We start from the raw sequence: 24,606 nt of genomic DNA, 5'->3' as shown, positions 1-24,606 counted from the left end.
TTTCCCACCCCGAGTTATTCGTTCTTACTGATAATAGTAACTGCTGTGGAGAAATACCGGGCCCTTTACTCAGACACTCATCCTGAAGCCAAAACCTCCACCTGCACAGTGGCCATTTCACTGATCTTCATTTGTTCTTGTTAAGAGACAACATAAAACAAGTTTAGAGCAGAGTACACAAATGAAGCAACAACTTGTATGATCGCTGACAATCTAGAATCAAACTGTGACCCAAGTATTTATATTTTTCAATACGATTTTTTTATCAGATGTCTGTATGTGGATACATTGTTTACGGCTTTGCAAACTACCATCAGATTTTAGGCCCCCCCCAAAGACGTTCCGTCTAAAGCTCAGGCACAAACGCAATTCTCGATCCCAGCACCTGAAATCTGGTAGACTGTAACCAACCAACTATATGTGTATTTCATGAGGAGGACAGGTTCTTGGCAACTGTCAGACCTGTGGGATTTACAGGATTCTTTTTTTAATACTCAGCTCCAAACCCCTTCCACCACGGTAGCCTATTACATACTATCACACATTATAAAACATGTTGATACATATATCAATAAAAGATGCACTTTCAAATTGTGTTAAGGCAAATGTTATATGTTGTACAAGTGCAATCAGTACTTAACACAACACTGCTTTATAAATGAAAAATGTGTACTCAAATATATCAAATACAAAGGGTTACATAGGCAGAAATGGAAAGATAAATATATTGGATTTATCAGGGAAATTAGGATAAGGTTTGAGGTTGATAAAATCGTACTTAACTGTCTAATTCTAACAAGGTATTTTATTAGCAAGTTTACATATTTTCATTAATATCCCAGATAAATTTTATTGGCAGATCGTTCATCTTTTCCTGAAATATTTTGTCAAATCTTTCGCTCTGTGCGACGGTCAGAAAATTTTTCCAGTCTCCAATGGTGCCTGTGAGACAAAGACGAGATACAGAAATAGTGAGATATTCAGAACTTGCAAGAATTGCAAAGAAATAATGCACATACTGCAGGCTGCCACAATTTCTTGTAAGTGGCTATACTACATTGGGCTTTTACTCTGTGGAAAAATATCTTACAAAAAACTAAGGGCCACATGTATCATACATTTTACCGGAATTCTCAGAATTGGGCCGTTTGCGACTGGTAAACTGCATTTTGTTATGTTTGAATTCCAATTAGTAATTCAGTAACATGTTATCGAATTACAATTTGGTATTGCGAATAAATACCGATTCGGTATTAGTAAGGGGCACGTTTAATGCATTTCTCCCTAATACCGAATTGCAGCGATATGTAGGAATGTTATGCGACGGAAATGTGATCGCAAAACAATCAAATTTTTCCTCCTACTTCAAGTAGGTGGTAACCCATTCGCAAAAAGGAAAGGGTCTCCAAGGGACCCTTCCCCTTTGTGAATGTTTGTAAAAATGTTTTTTAAGAGCAGACAGTGGTCCCACAGACCATTGCCTGCTCACAATAGTAAACTTTTCATTTTTCTTTTTTAAACGAAACACATTTTCCTATGAGGAAAAGGGGCTGCATTTAAAAATAAATGATTTCTTTATTTGAAAGCAATTAAAGAAATGGTGGTCTGCTGACCCCAGCGGGCCACCATCTCTGTGATTTTACTGATTCATAATAGTTCGCAAATTGCAACCTACCTCATTAAAAAAAAACACATAAAAGCATTTTCACAGATAAAAAATCATCAATTCACAATTAAAGTTAAAAAGTTTACAGTTCAATACATTAACATTATCAAAAAGGCAGCATAGGGGAACCCTCAGCGTTTCACCTAATATATAGAAGTTCTAATTTATCAGAACAACTGGTTATGACATTTTTTTTTTTACAAATTCAGTCTATGTCTAAAAATACATTTCAGGAATTTAACTATATACTTCGATGTCCATTCCTCCTCTAGAAACTGCAAATATAACAGGGCTGGATGGCATCTTCTGATGCCCATAAGTTTTAGCAAGGGGATCAGCCAGATCTTTCTATGTTCGTTATAAAATTTGCAGAAAAAGAAGGTGTGAATGGTTGCATGAGTAGAGATCTCATCACACGGGCAAGATGGTAATACTGGGTCCCAGTTATTTCTCGTTGGGAAGGCAACCAAACGATGAAAGAGATTTAGCCTGAACCTAGTCAGGAGAAATCTCTCGAAAATAGTAAAGTCATGAGTCAAATATGGCTGGATTAAGAACGTAGTTTGGACCGCCATAGAGTGTTGGACCGAAGTTTTAATAGCTTCTTTAGTAATTCGTAATTCTTCTAAATGAATGAGGGATATCGCTTTTAATGTCTTCCTCGATATATCCCGGATCGAACATGGGACTAAATAATATTTTCCAAGTCCTAAATCATTCAGAATTTTTTTTATATAGGCCATCCAATTTTATGTGAGTAATCCAGGGACATACTGTCTACAATCATTTGTTGTGTGAACACTTTTTTTTCTGACGACCAAATTCGATGCCAAAGAAGAAGTAGTTGAATTTTGGCCAGGTCTACTAAATAGGGAATCCCCAGTTCCATATGGCATGAGAAAGTGGACACGCTCTTTGGTACCGCTAGTAGTAATCTTAAAAAAGCATTCTCAGCCACTTGTAAAGCACTAGTATTTGCGTTCCCCCATACTCCAGCCCCGTATAGAGCAATTGCCTGACATTTAGCTCTATAGATCTTTAGCAATTCCACCTGCGGCCTCTTGCCCAATTTTTGAGAAAAATGTATGAGGGCTGTAATGGCTCTCATGAGATGGAGTTTTCTGGCCTCGATCGCATGTTTCCAGTTTAATTTTTGATCAATAATAATTCCCAAGTATGGGTATTGATCTGTGGTTGCAAGTTTCTCCTTGTTAAGATAAATATCTTTTACCACTTTTTTCCCTGGTCCTGCTATCATTACATATTTTTTTTAATATTTATATGTAGATCCAGCTTTCCCTTGAATTCAGAGTATCTATCCAGCGCCTTCTGGAGTTCACGAGGGGTGCGCGCCAGTATCACAGCATCATCCGCGTAGAGCAGAGCGGGTATCGTACGGTTTTTTATTTGTGGAAGATCCTGGCCCCCCTTCAACATGGCCATCTCCAGGCCGTTAGTATAAAATGTAAACAGAAGGGGGCCAGGACACATCCTTGCCGAAATCCTCGCTCTACTCTAAACGGCGCAGACAGCTCACCCTTTACCCCAAACCTAACCCTGGCGGAGGCATTGGAGTATAGTTCTCGCAAAAAATCCACCAGTGGTGGGTCAACCCCCATTGCTATTAATACGGACCAGAGTTTAGCATGGCAAACGCAGTCGAAAGCTGCAGACAGATCGACGTATACCATGTCCAATCCGCCTGGCTTTGCACATACGTATTTACCCAACAACATGGTCAGGTTTAGGGCTTGTTCAGTTGTTCCAAGTCCCTCCCGAAACCCAAATTGGAGGTCCGAGAGGACCCTACCATCATCCGCCCACCGCTGAAGACGCTCTAGGACAATTCTACCTGCCACTTTCCCCACGGAATCCTGCAATGAGATCGGACGATAGCAAGATACCTCCTGGCGGTCTCCTTTCTTGAAAATAGGGACCATAATTGATTTAGTCCAGGAGTCCAGCAAACCCACCTCCGTCACTGCCTTAAATACCCTAGTCAGCATTGGGGCCCACAAATCCAAATTTGATTTGAATAGATCTATAGGAACCCCATCTGGGCCAGGGGCCTTGCCGTTTTTACTTGCTTTTAGGGCCTGGAGTACCTCATTGATGGTAAATTCTAGTGTAATTGGGTAACTCAATTCGGGGAGGATGATAGTGGAACCTGAATCTCCTCCCATGTCAGCTGAACCTTTCTCAAAGATCTTTGTAAAATGCGCCACCCATAATGATTCATCAATGGCCACATCAAAGCAGGGCAAATTTTTATGATCAGCTAAGAAGGGGGATTTAATCACTGTCCAGAACGCTGCACTGTTTTTCTCGGTGCAGCTTTTATGTAGCTGATCCCATAGAGCCTGTTTTAATTCAGGTTTCCTCTCCTTTAATGCAATGTTATAATCCCTCCTAAGACTTGCTATTTCCTGTGCCGCTCTATTTGTTTTTGAAGTGCGATTTTTAATTTAGAATGTGCTGCCGTACATCTGTGATTGAACCACCCTACTTTCTTTAATTGGCTATTTTTTGATTTAACCAGAAGTGATTTGTTTATTGTTTTTAAGATCACCCTAAAATTGCTTATGACTTCCTCATTTGGAACTGACAGATCTAAGCATTTGGCAATTGAGGGGTAAGCTGTTTTTATAACTTTCTTTGTAATATCTAGGGGGTCGACTTTCTCCCATTTTAAAGAAAATCCATTTGTTCTATCCAGATGGAGAGCATTTTGTCTCAGGGCGCTAGCTATAGTTCGCGTGATGGTGATAAAATGGGCGAAATTGTAGACTAAGGGCACAGTGATCACTTAATGTATTAATCAATGTAGTAAAACTAATAACACGATTGGCCAAGATATTTGATATCAAAATGAAGTCTATCGTAGTCTGACTACCCCTCCCAAGAAATGTTGGGTCCAACTGCTGGCCGATATCGTTCATTTTACTAGCAATTAAAAGGTCCAGATCGGAAAAGATTTCATTTAAATAGTTTCCAGTACTCGAATGGCGGAAGTGGGCTATGGGTTCTTCGTTTTTATCCACTATCCCGCACAGGTTACTGGAGCTATGTTGACATGGATGTTGATTGAAATCCCCCCCCCAGATAATTGTTGCCCCTGCCCTACCCCCAAGTCCCCTCGTCAGAGGAGATAATTTATGACGCAGTCTGCACAGAACCTTCAGCAACTCTCCTTCTGATAAGTTATTATATAAATTTAGCAGGAGGACGGTGTCCTTGCTATTAAAGCAAAGACTGAGTAACTGGTAGTTTATTTCTAGTTCTACTGATGTTATTTGCACCCCCCCTAATGTGTTTGCTATAAATATACTTAAACCGCCTTTAGCCCTGCCAGATGCTACAGCTAATGCAGATGAGAAATAGGTTTTATAGCCTACCAGATGGATTTCATTAGTAGACCAAGTCTCCTGGAGACAAATTATGTTATGGTTCTGAAGAAAATTTTATCTGGTACCATCTTCTACCTTAGGACGGAGGCCGGCTATATTAAAAAAAAAAAAACTTTATCAAGGGGGGTTCAGTGGCTAAAGTATTATCCAATGATGTGGTAGACCGAACTGTCTGTAGATCGTCGGTCATACCAGCTTCCATCGTGTTTTCTAGGGCAGTGGTGGAAGGAACTGCGCCCAAAAGTGTAAGAACTTTGTCGCCAGTTACAACACTACCTCTCACAGTTTCTGTGCAATTTAACTCTAGTGATAGGGTATCAATCCGCACTGGGTTAGATAGATTAACTGCCGTACCAACCGTTGGGAATTCTGGGGTTTGGGACTGTTTAAGATTAAGATTGTCCCCAATAACCTGGTTACGAAGTCAATCAACTCCTTCCAGCCCAGAAAGCATCGAGAAGTGATTAAAGGTGGGGACGTTAAAACCAAAACGTTCTGTACTAGGCCCATATGGGGCCCAGGATCTTAAAGGATGTGCCAACAGTGATTGTGGGTAAAAATAGCTTAGATCGTGTGTGGAAATTTCTTCCCTACCTCCCACAGTGTACCAGTCACCAATGTGTCTTACTACTCTGCGGTCCCTAAAATTGACAATGATGACATCCCCCTTCTATCCTTTGAATGATTCCCCACCAACCCCATCGCCTTACATTGTGGATTTCTCCATTAATATTTGGAGGTAAAGGTCTATTTTTACTCAGCCAATAAATCACTTTGTTTTTTAACTGTTGATGGTCCTTTGTTATTTCCTCCACTAATTCAGGGACCCCAGTCAAGACCACAACGTAGGGTACAGCCTCAGGTGGCAGATCTATTTTTTCCTGATTTTCTCTTCGACGCTTATTAGGGAGGGGGGACCCAGTAGCGATTGTTTGTGGAATTCCCTGTTTGTTAGCTTGCCCTTCTATTCTTTCCCCCCTGATAATAATGGGGCCTTTATCTGTAGAATGTAGAACCGAGGTGTGCTGGACGTGTACAGGCAATGGGTCCCTGTTAGGTGATTTGGGAGCTGGTGTCTGCCCTGGTAAAATATTGTGGCTAGGTTCTATACGTCTAGATGGGGCCAGGTCGCCAATCAACTCTGTATGCTTTGCCATCTCCTTTTGTATAGTTCCTAGCTGTTCACCCATTCTTTTAACTCCCTCTACCAATTGCAATTTTAGTGATTTGAGCAATTGCTCCATGTTCGCCATTAGGTTCTTGATAGAAAAGGAGGGTGAGAGATAATGATCTGACACTGTCTTAGTTGCAATTGAACGTACATTCCCAGCGGGGCTTTGAGATGTTTTTGATGTTTTGGCACTTTTACCACCCTTACTGTCCCTCCCACGCTTTCCCTTTTTTGAGGGAGGACCTGGATCAGTGTTTTTAGCACGCGTTCTATCTTTCAAGAGTGACCTATTAATAGTTGCAGTTGGTTCTTGCTCGAGAGATATATCTAATGATGTTTCTAAAATTGAGTCAATTCTATTTGACTCAGATGAAGGTATTAGGATTTGGTGTGACTGCTGGGGATCCCCAGTCCCTCGAGGTTGGTCCTTTTCTGTTCTATGTCTTGGGGGAGTGACTGCTAGGTTGATGTTGCCCAGGTAAGATCGCTTTTTATGCGTGAGTTCCAGGGAAAGGCGTTTTTACGTCATGGCTATTTCCTTTTCTAAAATGGAAGCAGCCCTGGTAATAAAATTGTCTAAGGTCCCCCTGACTGAACCACCCACCAAGGAAGACCTTCCTGTACTGCTACGTAAACTCATGCTTCCTTTATTAACTTCAAAAACAGGATTAAAAAAACGTCAAATAAAGCGGGAGAATGAAAGTTCTTAAATGGACATCACAGCTTAATGCAAATAAGAATGACGCTGTATACGCGGGCTGAAGATAGAACTACTAGTAATACAAAGACACAAGCTAGTTACAAAATACAGTGTTCTTACTTCAAGTGTCCCAGGACGAATGTTTATGGGGTGGCCCAGCCCAGCCTTGGACAGCACCCGGATGGCCCGCCCTTTGCCCGGGCTTAGCCCGGCGCACGCCCGCGAGCGCGTCCCGCGTACCGCTGTATGGACGTAACTAAATAGATGGAGGAGGGTTCGGGAAGAGGCCCCAACTGCGGCAGATAATGAGCCGCAAATCCTGCTGGTCCTCGCAGTCCCGCGCCCGGAAGGTTGTTGCCGGAAAAATGCCCAAAGTCATCGAAGGTTCCAAGTCTGCACGGAGTGATCCCGAAAGGCAGGTAGGCAAAGTCACAATGCACCCAAGTCTACGCCTACGAGCGGCTCCTGTGGAGCGGGGGCTCTGGGGAGTTATGTACTGCAGGAAGAAGGGTGCGGTAAGAGGCCCCAGCTGCGGCAGATCACGAGCCGCAAAGCCTGCTGGTCCTCGCAGTCCCGCGCCCGGAAGGTTGTTGCCGGAATAATGCCCAAAGTCGTCGAAGGTTCCAAGTCTGCACGGAGTGATCCCGAAAGGCAGGTAGGCAAAGTCACAATGCACCCAAGTCTACGCCTACGAGAGGTAGGTCGATTTGCAACCCATTAGGAAACGCTAAATGAAACTCCTGGAGTTTCATGCATTCAAATTGGGATTGCCTAATTGTGATTCGCAGAGAATCGCAATTAGGTAATCGCTATTTGAAATAATGATACATGCGGCCCTAAGATCTACCAGTGACGAGTGGTAAAGTCTGATTCAGGTTATAGTTGATCCCTTTGAAAGGGCAACATTTTAGAGATAAGTGTACTGTGCACACTTTCTAAAAAATCAATTCATTCAAAAAACATCTTCCTGCTAGCTCAGTGCTTTCCAGCCTTTTTCTTTTTTACGAGTGATAATTTTAATGACATGCCTTTTCACAAGTTCTGAATATGAGAAATAAAATATAGTAAATAAAACTACATATTACAGTAATGGTTTAGGTAGGCAACATAACTGTAATTGTGTCCTTTTAACGTGTTATATGTTGTATGCAAAATGCAGGAAACACTTGAAATTTTAAAAGTGCATTCAAGAAACCGAATGTTCCCAAGGGAGTTAAATGAACAAGTTCTTTTCTGATCCAACTCAAAGAAAATAATGTTATTTATCGCGAAAGAATGAAAGGCTTGGTTCACACTCTTGTGTTTCAAACCTACTGCCTAATCTTCGAGAAAGATGATGAAGATCATTCAAGAAGGAGGATATAATAAGAGAAAAAGGAGTGTCAGACAAACAACAAAGACGGAGGAGGAATGCGAAACAGATCGGAGACATATCTAGAGAGAACGCTCTGTAAAGATACTGGCCCTAAACCATGATAGGCTTTGTGTGCCAGAGGGATTTGAATTTAATTTGGCTAGGGAAAGCCAACCAGTGGAGACTCCCATGGGTTGGTGAGGACTTGCCATGCCGATTTTCCTAAAGTTGAACACCAGCTGTACTGTCATTTCCGAAACCGTTTGCAGTCCATGGATTGATGATTCTGGTACACCCAGATGACATGCATTAGTATAGTCCAGACTGAAATTGATCAAGGCATTCACCACACATGTTCTAAGGAGGGCAGGGATAAATGGCAGAATGTTTCTCAAAATTCTAAACTGAGAGTAAGAAGCGGAAACTACTGAGTTGACCTGAGAAATTAGACTGAGCCATTATCCTTACAAAACTCATAGAAATTTAGGGTAATGGGGAAATCCCTCTCATACACCAGGGTCTTAGATCTCACAACCAAGGAGTTCATTTCCAAACATTATTTCCATTTTAGAGTCATTCAACGTAAGGAAGGTCATCCACTGAAAGACCTCATAGAGGCAGACATTAATCCGACTTTTAATATCGGCAAACTTCTTGTTAAATTTCAGAACGAGATAAGTGCCATTGGCTTAAAGAATTATTTTAAAACCATAGTCATTTATCACTAATTGCCTATATCTGGCATGGGCTGATTGTAATGGTTACTCTTTCTTTTGGTGGCTTGCCAAAAGAATGGGCCATTGCTACCTGTAGTCACTGTGCCTTTTAACACTGAAGTGACTGATTTTGGAAGAAGCATGTGTATCTGGGCTATGGTCAAATATAGAAAAAAGTACAGTGGGCACAAAAACCTTTGTAGCAAGAACAGGATCAGCGTCTTCTAATCAGAAGGAGTTACCTGGCACTAAACACCTCTTCAGAGCAGGAATAAAGACAACCAATATTTAGCCTAGGAGGATTTCTTCAGCCCAAGGCCAAACAAAAAAGGGACTACAATAAAAAACGAGTGTCAAAGATCCTGTTGAAAAATACTTTCACTGTATGTGACACAGCTTTCCCAGTGGTAAACCTCTTTATTAAAAAAAAAAAAAGACAGGATGTGCTGCAAAGAAAAATGGGACATGGTGTGCAGCCAATGATGATCCTCGACATCTTCTTTGACCAATATTACATCTTAGATTTCAATAGTGGAAGTCTCTTCCCTAAAGTATGCATGCCATGGTTTTCCAGGTAGAAATCCAGAATGGCACCTAGAGAGCACAGTGTTAAATCACCATGGGAATGAACAACTACAGACTTAACCTTTCTCTCTTCGGTAAGCCTCCACCTGTCATGATCAGTGCAAACCAGGCCCTTCCCTCAGAAGACAGTGGGTCAGCTATCAAATAATCAGTGGAGTACCTTGATGTAATTTTCTACAGGCCCCTTTTGTTATCACAGTAAGGAAGAGAACTGTTTCCCCACTGCTCTCTCTTACCGACGCAAGGCCAGATTTATCAATCTTACACGCAACATAGCAAGACAACTTGCTGCACTGTCCTGCGTGAAAGGGACAGAGCTGGAATGTGCTATATTTACCAATATATGGCGCATTCCAGCTGTCTGCCTGCACTGACGCACAATCTGCTGCCAATGCAGGTACGAATGTTTATCTGCAGGAAGGGTACCTTTCTGCACAAAAACAATTCTCTGCGTTTTTATCCTCTTTCTAAGTGTGCTGCAGAATACAATAAACTTAGAAAGAGGAAACAATGAGGCGAAATAAATACATTTCTCCTTGTTGTGCTTCTCTTGGGAAGGCGTAGCATTTTGACGTATTCCCAGGGTTCCAAGTCTTGGACTAAATGCACCAAAAGCCACGGGTGGATGCATGGTATCACCCATGCTGCACATATGGGATGCTTTCCTAGGTCAGAGTAACGCAAGGCATTGACTTGATTCCTTGCGTTACTCCAGATTTAACAAGCAATGCCAGGCCACACATGGTGGGCTTGTGTTGCATTGTAAATCTGACGTTATTATTGGGTTGTTCTTCTGACACCTTGTGTGATGCAAGGGCAAAGCAATACTATGATAAATCTGGATCACAGTAGGCAATATCGCATTGCAGAGAAGACCCAAAAAGCTTGCAGTTCCCTATTGAGGCTCAGCACAAGGAATCATAGAATACTACAAATGGGGGTGTACCAGGCAACGAAGTCCAATAGACCTAAATGTAATATCAAAAAATCCTTTATTTCAAATAGTTCTTTCAAAAGATCATTAGTGAACTAAGCTTAATAATGCGGTTCGTTCCCTCTAGGAGAACTTCATAAGGGCTTATAAATTAATGGAAATACATTTGGAAGCATAGTGGCTCATTGACAAATCTTTCCTGTGTATTGCGCTGGAAACCGTTGGCGTTCTCACAGGCATAATAAGGCCTGCATATGAGACACTGTAATAACGTACGTCGAGCCAGACTCCAAACTACACTTAACTCTATTGGACTTCATTGCTGGTGCACCCCTAATTGTAGTTTTCTATCTGGATCTGGAACACAGAGGCGTCACGCAACAGCTGTCGCTGGGGAGAATTGCGCAGGACCAGGATATGTTGGAACTAGCGTGAGGTGCAGCGCTAGGAGTCCGCTGTGAGATTGTGGATGTATCAGCACAAGACATTGTTGATGTGTTACTCTATCTATATCAGTGATACACCTCCCACCCCACTAGTCATCTTAAAGTATGTTCATGATTATTCTGAGATTTCTGGCTTCTCTCTAAATAGATCAAACATTTAGCTCTTTATTCATATGTCTACCCGTAATGCATGAGCTGCAGCCAGCTGCGGATGAAATGGACCAAACAGCAATGGGTATCTCATCTGCCAGCATCTTGCAGGTTATAACAAATGGAAGCCAATGCAAAACGAGCTTTTGAATGTTCTGCACATTACTATAAATTGGGGGTTTCCAATGAACTGACTGTGGTCTGGTTGGATCGAGGTTAATAAACATAGTTTTGGCTCACCATGGTCAGTATGCTTCTCATTTGACTGCCAATCCCAATTTCCTAGGTAACAAATAAGGGTATACTCAATATATTTTGGAGAGGGAAATGTTAGGTTGAGCACTAAACTAATAGCAGCTAAAGGAAGGAAAAGGAAGTGTTAACATTCCTGATTGCTTCTGTCATGAGGCATTCTTAGTAAGGCACGGGGAACTTTTGTTTTTGGAGACACTGGCTCAGTTCAAGATGAAATGACAGTCTGTTGAATTAAATCTTAGTGTCTCCAATCATCTGTTTGATCCCTTTTCACACCTAAAAAGAGAATATTAAGCACCAAACTGTCATCACACATGCATTGCAGGCCCTAAACAGTAGTGTGGAATTAACCACTAGAGAGTCACTGGAGATAGTGTATTGCATAACTCATCAACTACACTTAGGGGCCGATTCCGATCCTGGAAAAAGCGCTCTGAATCGTCGTATGGAGCATTTTTTTCCTTACGAATCGTACCCGTAACCGTCTCCGTACGAACGACATAGTACGATCCACACCCGATGCAGCTATCCGTCCGAATCGTACCAGGGACCGTACGAATGAAATCCCCGTACGAATTGCCCTCGGAAGCCGCTGTACACGACGTCCATACGTTTCGCGGCTGCTTTTTACGACCCGGCAAGTACGATCCGTGTTGTGTACGCTCCGTACGACCCTTTTTTTTACAGGAGATGGAAACTGTCGTACAGTCAGAGTTCGCCCCAAAACAGGTACGGAACGGCCCCCCCGGGTACGCCGTGTACACCCCATGATCGCAGGGTGTTCGGCACGTACCCCCCATGTACGCTGGGTGTACGACACGTACCCCCATGATCGCAGGGATACGGCGCGTACCCCTGCGATCATGGGGGGTACGCGCCGTACGGTGTGTAGGTGATCGTGCGCTTTTCCGTACGAATTGACGTGGACCGTACAAATCGCGTCCGGGTCGCCCGATCGGGATCGGAATCGTCCGGTCGTACGGCGTCCGTACGAGTCGTACGGAAACGGCTCCGGATGCGAGTCGTACGGTCGGAGATTTTTAACGGATCGGAATCGACCCCTTGGTGTGACGCTTAACTGATTGTGGAAATGGAGGTGCAGAAATATTGTAATTGAATTGATATAGCATGTACTACCACTGACGAGGCCTCGAAATATTTTTGGGCGAGTAGCATGCTACTCACGAACCCAAGGTGGATTCGTGGATAATTAGTAGAGGGAAATATAAATTGTTATTGGAGTGGTGAACATGTGCAGCTGTTAGTTGGATGAATAGGATAAAGGAGGGAAGAGTTTGGAAAGGGTTATTTGGGAGTCCATATTAGTATGAGAGGTTTAGGATGAGTCAGAGAGTGGAGGTAGGGGTATAGTTTGAAAGAGATATAGGGTGAGTCATAGAATAGTGGTTTGGGGAGAGTTGCAAATAATATAAATATTTTTTCCTCCATACATACCCATACATAAAAGTTATACATACTTAAGGAGGTCACCATATTACGCATATGCAAAAGGGTCTAAAGGTGTAACGTTTAACAATATAAAAACGTATATTTACATGCATGGATGAGTATTTAAAAACTCAGGCATTACATGTTTTGCTGTTGATAAGTTATGATTTTTTTTAATTATTATTTTCCCTCAATATTTAAAAAGTGAAGCACTTATGGATACATTTGCTATAATTGTTTACCCATTATGACACATATGTTTTTTATAGAAAATAAACCCAGTAGCAACCACTCATCACCTTATATGTTGCTGATATGTAGATCTACTTCTATTTGGGGGGCTAGATCTAGCTTCCATCAACACCTACAGATAGTTTGAAATTCAGTGGCTAGACTTCTGTACCAACTCCCAAAGCACGCCTTGGGCTCTCATCTTCTTCAAGAGCTCCATTGGCCCCCAGTTTCAAACCGCATTCAATACAAAGACCTGTGCTACATCTTCAAAACCAGAGCTGGCCCACGCTACACACAGGATCAGGTGGTGCCCTATCAGCCCACATGCATGCTGAGATCTTGGAAACAGGCCTTGCACACTGTGGCTAGGTTTCGCTTGGCTCACATGGGAGGGCACTCCTTCTGTATTTTGGTTCCAAAACTGTGGCACTCCCTTCCTAAACCCCTGAGATGCTGCACTTCCTTCCTCGCATTCCATATGGGCCTAACGACGTGGCTGATTTAAGCTGTTACTCTGGGATGTATGACGTTACAACGCATACTTTTACAACGCCTACCTTTACATCGCAAGTTTTACAACGCATACCATTACAACGCATAGTGCTTTTGGGCGCTGGATAGTGAATAGTTTAATTTACTATTCCAACTCCAGTCCCCGTGGATAGTAGGGAAGTGTTGGATAGTACATTAAACCTATTCCCTATCCTAGAGCGCCCCCCAGCGCAATGTGTTGTAATGGTTTGCGTTGTAAAAGTTGCGTCGTAAAGGCACTGCGTGGTAAAAGTTGCGTCGTAAAGGCACTGCGTGGTAAAAGTTGCGTTGTAAAGGATGTATACCGTTACTCTGCCATCTTCTCTGTTGTACAGTGCAGGGAAGCCATTTTTGGGTAAAAGTGCGCTTTATAGGAGTTTAATAAAAGAACATAAATAAATAATTATGGGTATAAGGTTTATTGCATGATCAATAAAAACCTTTGCAATCCAACATACGTAAAACAATAAAACATATTCAGAACATGCAGATAAGTGAGATTAAAAATCAGCAGACATATAAAAACAAGGTTCTATTGAGATTTCGACCTTTTCCGGTATGCTAATCATATAAAGTGACAGTGCTTTTATAAGATAGTGCAAATCATTACTTTTGTGTGAACGCAAATAAAACATATAAAAAGGCCCTCATATTTGATGCCTAGTCAGAAGCCACATATAAACGAGTACTTTTCACCCTTCCGACTCATACAGTTTCAGCAGTTTCAACATATGCGGAAATATTGATGTGGACTTGACAAACCTGATATTTAACATTGCATTTTGTGGGGTCAGAGTTGCTATACCCTCTCATCTGCAGGTCCGCATGTTTAGAAAGATAGGCTGCTGGCGGAACAGTTGCCTGCGATGCTCGAGTAACATAGAGCACACATATATAATATGTAGCAGAGATTCCTGCTTTGGAAGGGCTTCAAGACGGAATGCCAGAAATCTTTTTTTTTATATATCTTTGATAATTTGCTCCCATATAGGGATGCTCACCCAGATGGTTATATGAGGATAAGATCATCCAGGCATGAGTATATTTATCGTCCGTTTTTCCCAGGACCCAGACATTGGCATTTGCCATTTTCCTCAATTAGTTTCAGGTTGTGCCAAGCTCCAGACCTCACGGAGACATAGGTCATCCAAGCATGTGTCTATACATTGAGCATCGGCTGTTTTACCTTCGGTATTCTTTCATTCATTCCGTAATATACTGTTGAGTGTATCAGGTTGTGTCGACCTGATTTTGTGATACAACCAGGGCCGGACTGGAGGTAGCGGGCACCGGGTGTTTCCCTGATCGGCTGCCTGGCTGGGGGCCGTTTTTGTTACGGGGCTGTTTTGCAGGAATGTCTGACAAAATATCGACAGACAAAAAAATCAACCTAAAAAAATATCGACACAGAAATATCAAAGACAAAAATATCGAAGTCCTATCTACTGTCACGATTGCCAGTTCCAGTTCCACATTAAAGATGGCCACCACGCACAGCGCATGTGCGAGGAGGTCAGGCAACATTAAAAGCCTGACTTCCCCTGTGTGAGGCGCTTCGCGTTCTAGTGCTCGAATCTTCGTCGCGTCACTTCCGCCTCGCCGCGTCACCCTTTGTTCTGTCCTCGTCGCTTTTCCTGCGTTCCGGAAAGCCCTTTGGATCCCTGTTGTTTTCACATCCCCGACAATTTCCCTGTCGGCTCTTTGTCTCCCCAGGAGCTGCAACTTTGGCAGCTATTGAAACTCCCGAGCAGTGTGGCCGCTCTTGCTCCCAGGGCGGCAAAGGAGAATCTCACCCTTTTGTTTTTGCTTTGTGCCGGCTTTCTCCTCCACAATTCCCGTGGGCTGACCGGACTGTTTCTTCTGGGTTCCCCCAGCCGGCCGGACTTGTTGTTCCGTCGGCCGGCCGGATTTGGGTAGTGCAGTTCCGTCAGCTTTTCAAGGGGCACTGTGGTAGCTGAAGTCCACACTACGTTATTGGCATCTCCCCTTATATTTTTGCCCTTCTTGGATATCATTGAAGTCTTGGCGACAGGCTCCCGTCACGACTGTGAATTCTTGAAGGACTGGTAAAGGCGCCCTGCGCTAATTTTATATTACTTCTTCCAGATTAATGCACCTGTGAGCTTACCATGTTATATGTTTCAGAACACACATGTTGAGTGAGAGATTCTAGGATTCCTTAGACCTATGCCTATTGCAGATAAGCCGGATAGGGTGAGACCTCTATTAGGCTTTAGTGTCATACTGTAAAGCATTGAGCAGGTTCACGCATACTTACATATCTTTTCCGTACCTATTTAGGCTGCTTAGAATAGTTATAGTTTCTGGTCCAATCTCTTGGGCTATCCTGTGAGAAGATTTTAGTAACCTGTGTTCTGGGAATCTGCAAGAAGACCTTAGGTAAACTTATGAAAGAATAGTCTGTTTTGTTTTGTCTCTCTCTTGTTGTGTATTGATCAATATCCTTCTTTTTAGTACCTGTGTCTTACAAGCCAGATTGAAGACTCATCCAGTCCAAGGAAACTCTTCCCTCTTCCTCTCCTTGTTTTTGTTCCCTCCTTTCCCTCCATATCACCATTGTGGTCTAGAGTTTGATAGACTCAATAGGTCTAGGTGGGAGGGGTTGGGTCTGTCTTTGGTTCCAGGACACTCCTGCAGAAACAATACTTGGATCCTTACATCTACATAAAGGTAAGTACAAAAATATCGGGAAAAAAATATTGTTGTCAAAAATATCAATGTTAAAAATATTGTTATATATACTTACTTGCAACATTAGGGAAAGCGTTGGATAGTGTCAGGGTAAACGTTACAATTTCCACTCCAGAGAGTGCAACCGAGGGAAAGCGCTGGATAGCGTAGGGGTAAAAATTACTATTCCCACTCCAGTGAGTGCAACAGTAGGGAAAGCGTTGGATAGCATAGGGGTAAAAATTACTATTCCAACTCCAGAGAGTGCAGCAGTAGGGAAAGCATTGGATAGCGTAGGGGTAAAAATTACTATTCCAACTCTAGTGAATGCAACAGTAGGGAAAGCGTTAGATAGTGTAGGGGTTAGAATTACTATTCCCACTCCAGTGAGTGCAACAGTAGGGAAAGCGTTGGATAGGGTAGGGGTGAAAATTACTATTCCCACTCCAGTGAGTGCAACAGTATGGAAAGCATTGGATAGCGTAGGGGTAAAAATTACTATTCCAACTCCAGAGAGTGCAACAGTAGGGAAAGCGTTGGATAGCGGAGAGGTAAAATTACTATTTCAACTCAAGTGAGCGCAACAGTAGGGAAAGTGTAGGATAGCGTAGGGGTTACAATTACTATTCCCACTCCAGTGAGTGCAACAGTAGGAAAAGCGTTGGATAGCGTAGGAGTTAAATTAACATACTTATCAATCAAATATTTTTTAATGTTTTAATAACAATGTAAAAATAAGTAAATAATACATATAATTAAAAAATATAGATATAAATATTTAAAAAATTAAAAATAATAATGAATTCATATAATGCTAAAATTAATTAAACATCTACTTATGAATGAATATATATATATATATATATACTTACTCCACATATTGCAACATTAGGGAAAGCGTTGGATAGTGTCAGGTTAAAAGTTACTATTCCCAATCTGGAGAGTGCAACGGTAGGGAAAGTGCTGGATACCGTAGGGGTAAACTTTACTATTCCCACTCCAGTGAGTGCAACAGTAGGGAAAGCGTTGGATAGGGTAGGGGTGAAAATTACTATTCCCACTCCAGTGAGTGCAACAGTATGGAAAGCATTGGATAGCGTAGGGGTAAAAATTACTATTCCAACTCCAGAGAGTGCAACAGTAGGGAAAGCGTTGGATAGCGGAGAGGTAAAATTACTATTTCAACTCAAGTGAGCGCAACAGTAGGGAAAGTGTAGGATAGCGTAGGGGTTACAATTACTATTCCCACTCCAGTGAGTGCAACAGTAGGAAAAGCGTTGGATAGCGTAGGAGTTAAATTAACATACTTATCAATCAAATATTTTTTAATGTTTTAATAACAATGTAAAAATAAGTAAATAATACATATAATTAAAAAATATAGATATAAATATTTAAAAAATTAAAAATAATAATGAATTCATATAATGCTAAAATTAATTAAACATCTACTTATGAATGAATATATATATATATATATATACTTACTCCACATATTGCAACATTAGGGAAAGCGTTGGATAGTGTCAGGTTAAAAGTTACTATTCCCAATCTGGAGAGTGCAACGGTAGGGAAAGTGCTGGATACCGTAGGGGTAAACTTTACTATTCCCACTCCAGTGAGTGCAACAGTAGGGAAAGCGTTGGATAGCGTATGGGTAAAAATTACTATTCCACCTCCAGGGAGTGCAACAGTAGGGAAAGCGTTGGATAGCGTAGGGGTAAAAATTACTATTCCAACTCCAGTGAATGCAACAGTAGGGAAAGCGTTGGATAGCTTAGGGGTTAGAATTACAATTTCCACTCCAGTGAGTGCAACAGTAGGGAAAGCGTTAGATAGCGTATGGGTAAAAATTACTATTCCCACTCCAGTGAGTGCAACAGTAGGGAAAGCGTTGGATAGCGTAGGGGTAAAAATTACTTTTGAAACTCCAGTGAATGCAACAGTAGGGAAAGCGTTGGATAGCTTAGGGGTTAGAATTACTATTTCCACTCCAGTGAGTGCAACAGTAGGAGAAGCGTTGGATAGCGTAGGGGTAAAAATTACTTTTGCAACTCCAGAGAGTGCAACAGTAGGGAAAGCTTTGGATAGCATGGGGGTAAAATTACTATTCCAACTCCAGTGAGTGCAACAGTAGGGAAGCGTTGGATAGCGTAGGAGTTAAATTAACATACTTATCAATTAAATATTTTTTATAAAATAAATACATTAATAATTACTTAAATAATATTAAATTACTTCCCACCCTATTCCCCTATAAACACACAACGTGCTACACTTAACAAATAACACAATTAATGTAATTATCGATTAATAAATATTATTTACCAATTAATAGTTAATAAACAATAATTTAATTAACAAAAAAATTAAAAAGTAAATATAAAATAATTATAATTAATATAATTTAAAATTAACCAACTAATAAAAAATATTTGCCAATTAATAATTAATGAACAATAAAGTAATAATCAATAACAATACATTAAACATATGAATTGATTAATTATATTTAAATTACTTCCCACCCTATTCCCTTATACACCCACAACCCGCTACACATTAAAAATATTATATTTAATAACTAATCAATTAATAAAAATATTTACCATTTAATAAATTTAAATAAATTAATTAACTATAACAATACCTCAAAATGTATATACATTATTTATAATTAACATAATTATAAATTAACCAAATAATAAAAATAATAAAAACGAATTACCAATTAATAATGAATTAACATTACATTAACAATCAATGACAATAAATACAAATATTTTAATTAGTTAATTATAATTAAATTAATTCCCACCCTATTTCCCTATCAACCCACAACCCACTCTGATACTAAAACGCTAAACAAATGTAAAAAAAAAGACTATTTTCTAAACATTTAATACATATTTTTAAAATTAATGATAAAATATGAATAAAATGTTAAACATACATATAAAATACATACTAAATACATAACATTAAAAAATAAATCGATAATATTTACGACAATATTTTTGCTAACAATATTAGTTACTTTGATATTACTTACTTCAATATTAAATACATTGATATTACTTACTTTGCAGTCGATATTCTGTTCAACGATATTCTTGACTTCAATAGTCTGTCCCTACGATATTAAAAACTCGATATTAGTGTAGGTCGATATTAAAATTTCGATATTTTGACTGCTCACGTTTTGCAGCATAGCTGCAATATCTGCTCCTGTAACAAAATTGTCTGAAACCGGCCCTGACAGACATCCCGGCCGCACCCCCAACCCCCTGGGGGGGGCCGTCCGAGCACTTTGCCGGGGCCTGTTTTGGTTCCCAGTCCGGCCCTGGGTACAACTTGATAAATGGGGATACTTTTGCCGTACTTCTGCCGAGTGAGGGGCCAGAGCGGAGGAGGAGACCATCAGCAACTGCTTGCCGCACCCGCTCCGCGGGTGCCGCGTCGCTGTAATTACCGGGACCAGCTCTCTGGGCAGACTTGAGGAGCAGTGTGTTTGTGCATATCATCTGGCAGGCAGAGAAGCGCTGCAGGGACTCGCTCTCCCAGGAGTCCCTGCTTGACCGTTTACACCTGGTCTGCGCTCCCTGCCCAACACGCCCACAGCCCACAGCAGCATTTAAACCTTACGCTGTCTACCTGTCAGTGGGATACTTTTGCCATCCTTCTGCCGAGTGAGGGGCCAGAGCGGAGGAGGAGACCATCAGCAACTGCTTGCAGCAACCCGCTCCGCGGGTGCCGTGTCGCTGTAATTACCGGAACCAGCTCTCTGGGCAGACTTGAGGAGCAGTGTGTTTGTGCATATCATCTGGCAGGCAGAGAAGCGCTGCAGGGACTCGCTCTCCCAGGAGTCCCTGCTTGACCGTTTACACCTGGTCTGTGCTCCCTGCCCGACACGCCCACAGCCCACAGCAGCATTTCAACTTTACGCTGTCTACCTGTCAGTGGGATACTTTTGCCGTCCTTCTGCCGAGTGAGGGGCCAGAGCGGAGGAGGAGACCATCAGCAACTGCTTACCGCACCCGCTCCGCGGGTGCCGCGTCGCTGTAATTACCGGGACCAGCTCTCTGGGCAGACTTGAGGAGCAGTGTGTTTGTGCATATCATCTGGCAGGCAGAGAAGCGCTGCAGGGACTCGCTCTCCCAGGAGTCCCTGCTTGACCATTTACACCTGGTATGCGCTCCCTGCCCGACACGCCCACAGCCCACAGCAGCATTTAAACCTTACGCTGTCTACCTGTCAGTGGGATACTTTTGCCGTCCTTCTGCCGAGTGAGGGGCCAGAGCGGAGGAGGAGACCATCAGCAACTGCTTGCCGCACCCGCTCCGCGGGTGCCGCGGCGCTGTAATTACCGGGACCAGCTCTCTGGGCAGACTTGAGGAGCAGTGTGTTTGTGCATATCATCTGGCAGGCAGAGAAGCGCTGCAGGGACTCGCTCTCCCAGGAGTCCCTGCTTGACCATTTACACCTGGTCTGCGCTCCCTGCCCGACACGCCCACAGCCCGTCACACGCTCTATTTGTTGGACACAGGCCACCGCTGCGCGGGAGCGCGCTGGAGTGCGCCGGGCTAAGCCCGGGCCAAGGGCGGGCCCGTCTGAGCCCGTCTGAGACTGGCTGAGACTGGACTGGGCCACCCCTTTTACGTTTCTGTATTCAGTAAGACTTTATACTTGTATGTTTAATAGCTCTTTTAATTTGTGCACATGTTAGCATTTTTGTAGCTACTTGTCCCTATCCAATATATAGGTATTTAAATTATGGCTTCGAAATCTAAAACTCCTATTGTGGCCGCTGGAGGTGGACTAGTTTGCACCATAGATGCTTTCTTTACTAAGGCAGTGACCGCGCTGGAGAAGGAAATAGCCTTAACTGAACAGCGTTTATCCCTCGACCCTGTTTTCACGAGGAAATCTTCTTAGGGGAAAATTGCTACAGTACTGTCCCCTGAACAAATTTTGACCGAAAAAGTTCAAATTCCATGCCAACAGCGTGAACTTTCAACTATACTTGATATAGGCGGCATTGATCCAAGCCTAGATTCTTACATGGCTTGTCCAACTGTGGAGCCAGGTCGGCGGCAAAGCCTTTTGTTAACTACCAGTGTACCGCCATTAGACCATATTAATTCTGCTTTATCAAAAGGGAACACTATTACTTTAAAACATAAGCGTGGTGGAAAACAGCATGAAGGCTCACGTACTAAGAAAAGTAAAACTTCCCTCTTTATGCGCCATGATAAGGGGGTTACGTACAGGAATAAAGAACCACAACAGGTAGAAGGTACTAGTTTAAATCACGCTATCCCTATTATCGATATAACAGGAAGTCAATCTACTCAGGGAGGCAGTACCTTGTGCTCTTTGGACAACATTGAGCACCTAGTTAAGTCCCTAATTCTCCCCTTGGTCGAACGCACTAGAAGGATTGGAGAACAGCTAGATACATTGGAGAAAATTACCCGGGAAAATTCAGCTATTCTGAACAAATTGGGGGATATAAAATCTACATTGAAGAACCCACTTGTAGTATCCAATAATATACAAAAGCCATCTGTTAACTTAAAACTGGGGCAATATAGAAATAATTCCCTGAATCAAGATGGTGGAAATATTAAAGCTAAGTGCCCCAAGCAGGACGAAAATGTTGGTACAGTAACTAAAACTGCCAGCATTGCCATACGCACTACTAAAACAACAGATAACACAGCACCTGCAACAGATAAAACCGTTGAACCCAGAAGCAAAGGTGATAAGACGAGAGTTGATCTTCCACCGGAATCTTATCCCTATGTGATTGTGCTGACAGGGGTACCGGAGTGGACGAACAACAGGGATGAGACCCCCACGAATTGAAAAATAAGGTCATGTACTGGTTAGGGAGAAATAGACCCCTTAGACCTGATTTGTGTGGGGAGATCATCAATGTTCGAAGGGTGAACTGGGTGGGCCCCAATGTTAAAGATATTAGTGGTGATTGTATCATCGTAACTTTTCGGGACCCAAGAGTAGCGCAATTTATTAGTGGGTTCCCAAATTATGATAATCCCGGCAGAATCTCCTCCCTGGATTTAAGCTATTTTTATCCGCCAGTCCCATTTTATCGTATTGGCATAGAGAGGCCACAGACTACAAAATATAAAGGAAAGCACCCATACACCAGAAGTCGATTTAATGCCCCTAGAGCACCCACTATGCAGGGAGGCTTCATGTCGCACAATTGCTATGACCACCGACAGATGGGTAATTTATTTAATGTCCCCACTTATAACAGGTTTGACTCTCTGTCAGGCTTGGGGGGGGGGGTTGATTGACCAGTAAGGGATCAGTCACCTGACACCTGTGTAGGAAATGCTGACCCCAACATAGTAATGCCATGCACAGAAAAAGCGGAATGACAAGATAGGGAGGGACGGACTATGCCTAGTATAGAACAAACACCCATAAACAGGGTGGAAGCTGTACAAATGGCGAGAAATAATGTGAGTAATGGAACAATTGATAAATATCTCGCACAACCCACCAATTCAATACGTGCCACACATGGTAGGACTAATGATAAGTGGGCTATCATTTTGTGGAACATAGCGGGATTAAGGGCTAAGCTGGATAATACCCTTTGGTTAAAAATTGTAGAAGGACAAGACATTATATGTTTGCAAGAAACGTGGGAAAAAGATGCGCACCATTTGAATGGTTTCAAAACAGTTTTTACCCCGGCCATAGGCTCTTTACATGGCAGAGCCAAGGGAGGGTTCTGTACATATGTTTCTAATTGTTTTAAATGTAAAAGTATTAAAGTGTTTAAAAATACTTGCTATTACCATATAGTTGGCCTGCATATTAATAATAGTTCTTGCATTTTGATTGTAAACCTAGACAACAATGTTTCCCCTGTTGAATTAGTGACGGTGTTTAAAACGTTAAACTCTGAAATCAACACTATAATCTGTAATGATAGGAAGGAGTTTGCGGTCATATGGGGGGGTGATTTCAACTGCGCAATCTGCAATGGACCTAGGAAAGCAAACTGTGGCTTAACCCTGGACAGGGAGACCACCTTGACACACTTTGTACATCATGTAAAGGGCGATGCCTTGAACGAGATTATCTTTATGAACGACCTAAGTTTTGCCAACAAATTATGCCAACCAGAGGTCTCGTTCTCTGCAACTTTTTGTGGCAGAGGGTTCTCGTCTGTTATCGACTATGTTTTGATCTCCACGTGTTTTAGTGGCAGTGTAGATAACTATAGTGTTTTAGATATATCCCTAAGCGACCACTTTCCTATTAGGGTGCAAATTGCGGAATCCCATGTCATGGTTGATAGTACTTCAAGGCTGCAAGCACGAGATATTATTGTCTTGAGGCAGAACGGATACGCTTTAAAGTGGTCCAAAATTGTACCCACTGAGTTTCTTTGCAACCTGATTAAGGCCTGTGATACATGTTTTAACATCTGCCTGAATATGGCATCTAAGGACATTGAAGTACTTAACAACTTCTCATCAATCATAAAATGTATAAAAGAAAGATTGTGGATCAGCCAGGGAAAACATAGTAATAGTAAAAAGAAGGGATGGTTTGATCAAGAGTGCTCTAAAGCACACTCCAAACTGAAACAGGCACTGAAGGGGCATAATAAAGACACAATATTGATCAGGGAGCTCCGGAAATCCTATAAATTGGCCATTAAGAACAGGAGGGCTAAAATAAAGAAGGACGCATGGGAGGATTTAGTAGAAGCCTCTGAAGGTAGGGACATGAAAGCATTTTGGAGGGCAGTCAATGCTCCATTCTTTAAGGATGACTCAAAGGCTCGGGCTGAGAGTGCTATCTCCGAAGATGACTGGGTGAGTCATTTTGAGTCCCTTTACAATCCCGTAGATCCCGTGGGGGAACCAATTAAGCAGGACATACCAAAAGTACCCACAATTACTAAAGGTCTGAACCTCTCCTTTTCTTTGGAAGAGGTGACGAAGGGCATTAGCTCGAGTCAGGGGGGGGCAAGGCTCCGAGACCAGATGGTGTACCTGTAGACGTTTTTAAAAACAACGTAACATTATGGGCACCATTATTAACAAGGTATTTTTTATTTTATTTTTTTTATTAATTTTTGTGGCAGAGGTAAATTACATAAGCAAATACAATTGCAACTATAGATAAAAAAGTGAAGAAGAGAAAGAGAAAAAAAACAATGAATAGCGCCCAATAAAACACTAAGGCACATACAAATTCATTAGAATACTTCTGCAGAGGGGAGACCCCTCCCCCCATATCATATAATCAGATAACTAACACTTAA

General features: G+C 42.0%; 1 protein-coding gene across 2 annotated transcripts in view; it reads right to left on the bottom strand.

Moving 5' to 3' along the window:
- Positions 1–238: 238 nt before the first annotated feature.
- The window catches only part of LOC144763182 (amine sulfotransferase-like), a 370,815-nt gene continuing 346,447 nt past the window's right edge, over positions 239–24,606 (bottom strand). For both annotated transcript variants that reach the window (XM_078648528.1, XM_078648530.1), the window contains exon 7: positions 239–942. In XM_078648528.1, the coding sequence (XP_078504654.1) occupies positions 818–942 (125 nt within the window). In that variant the 3' untranslated portion in view covers positions 239–817. The remainder of the gene's footprint in view (positions 943–24,606) is intronic.

The sequence above is a fragment of the Lissotriton helveticus genome, chromosome 6 (genome assembly GCF_964261635.1).
Source record: "Lissotriton helveticus chromosome 6, aLisHel1.1, whole genome shotgun sequence".
Taxonomy (NCBI): Eukaryota; Metazoa; Chordata; class Amphibia; order Caudata; family Salamandridae; genus Lissotriton; species Lissotriton helveticus.
This window is presented reverse-complemented; position numbering and strand designations above follow the sequence as displayed.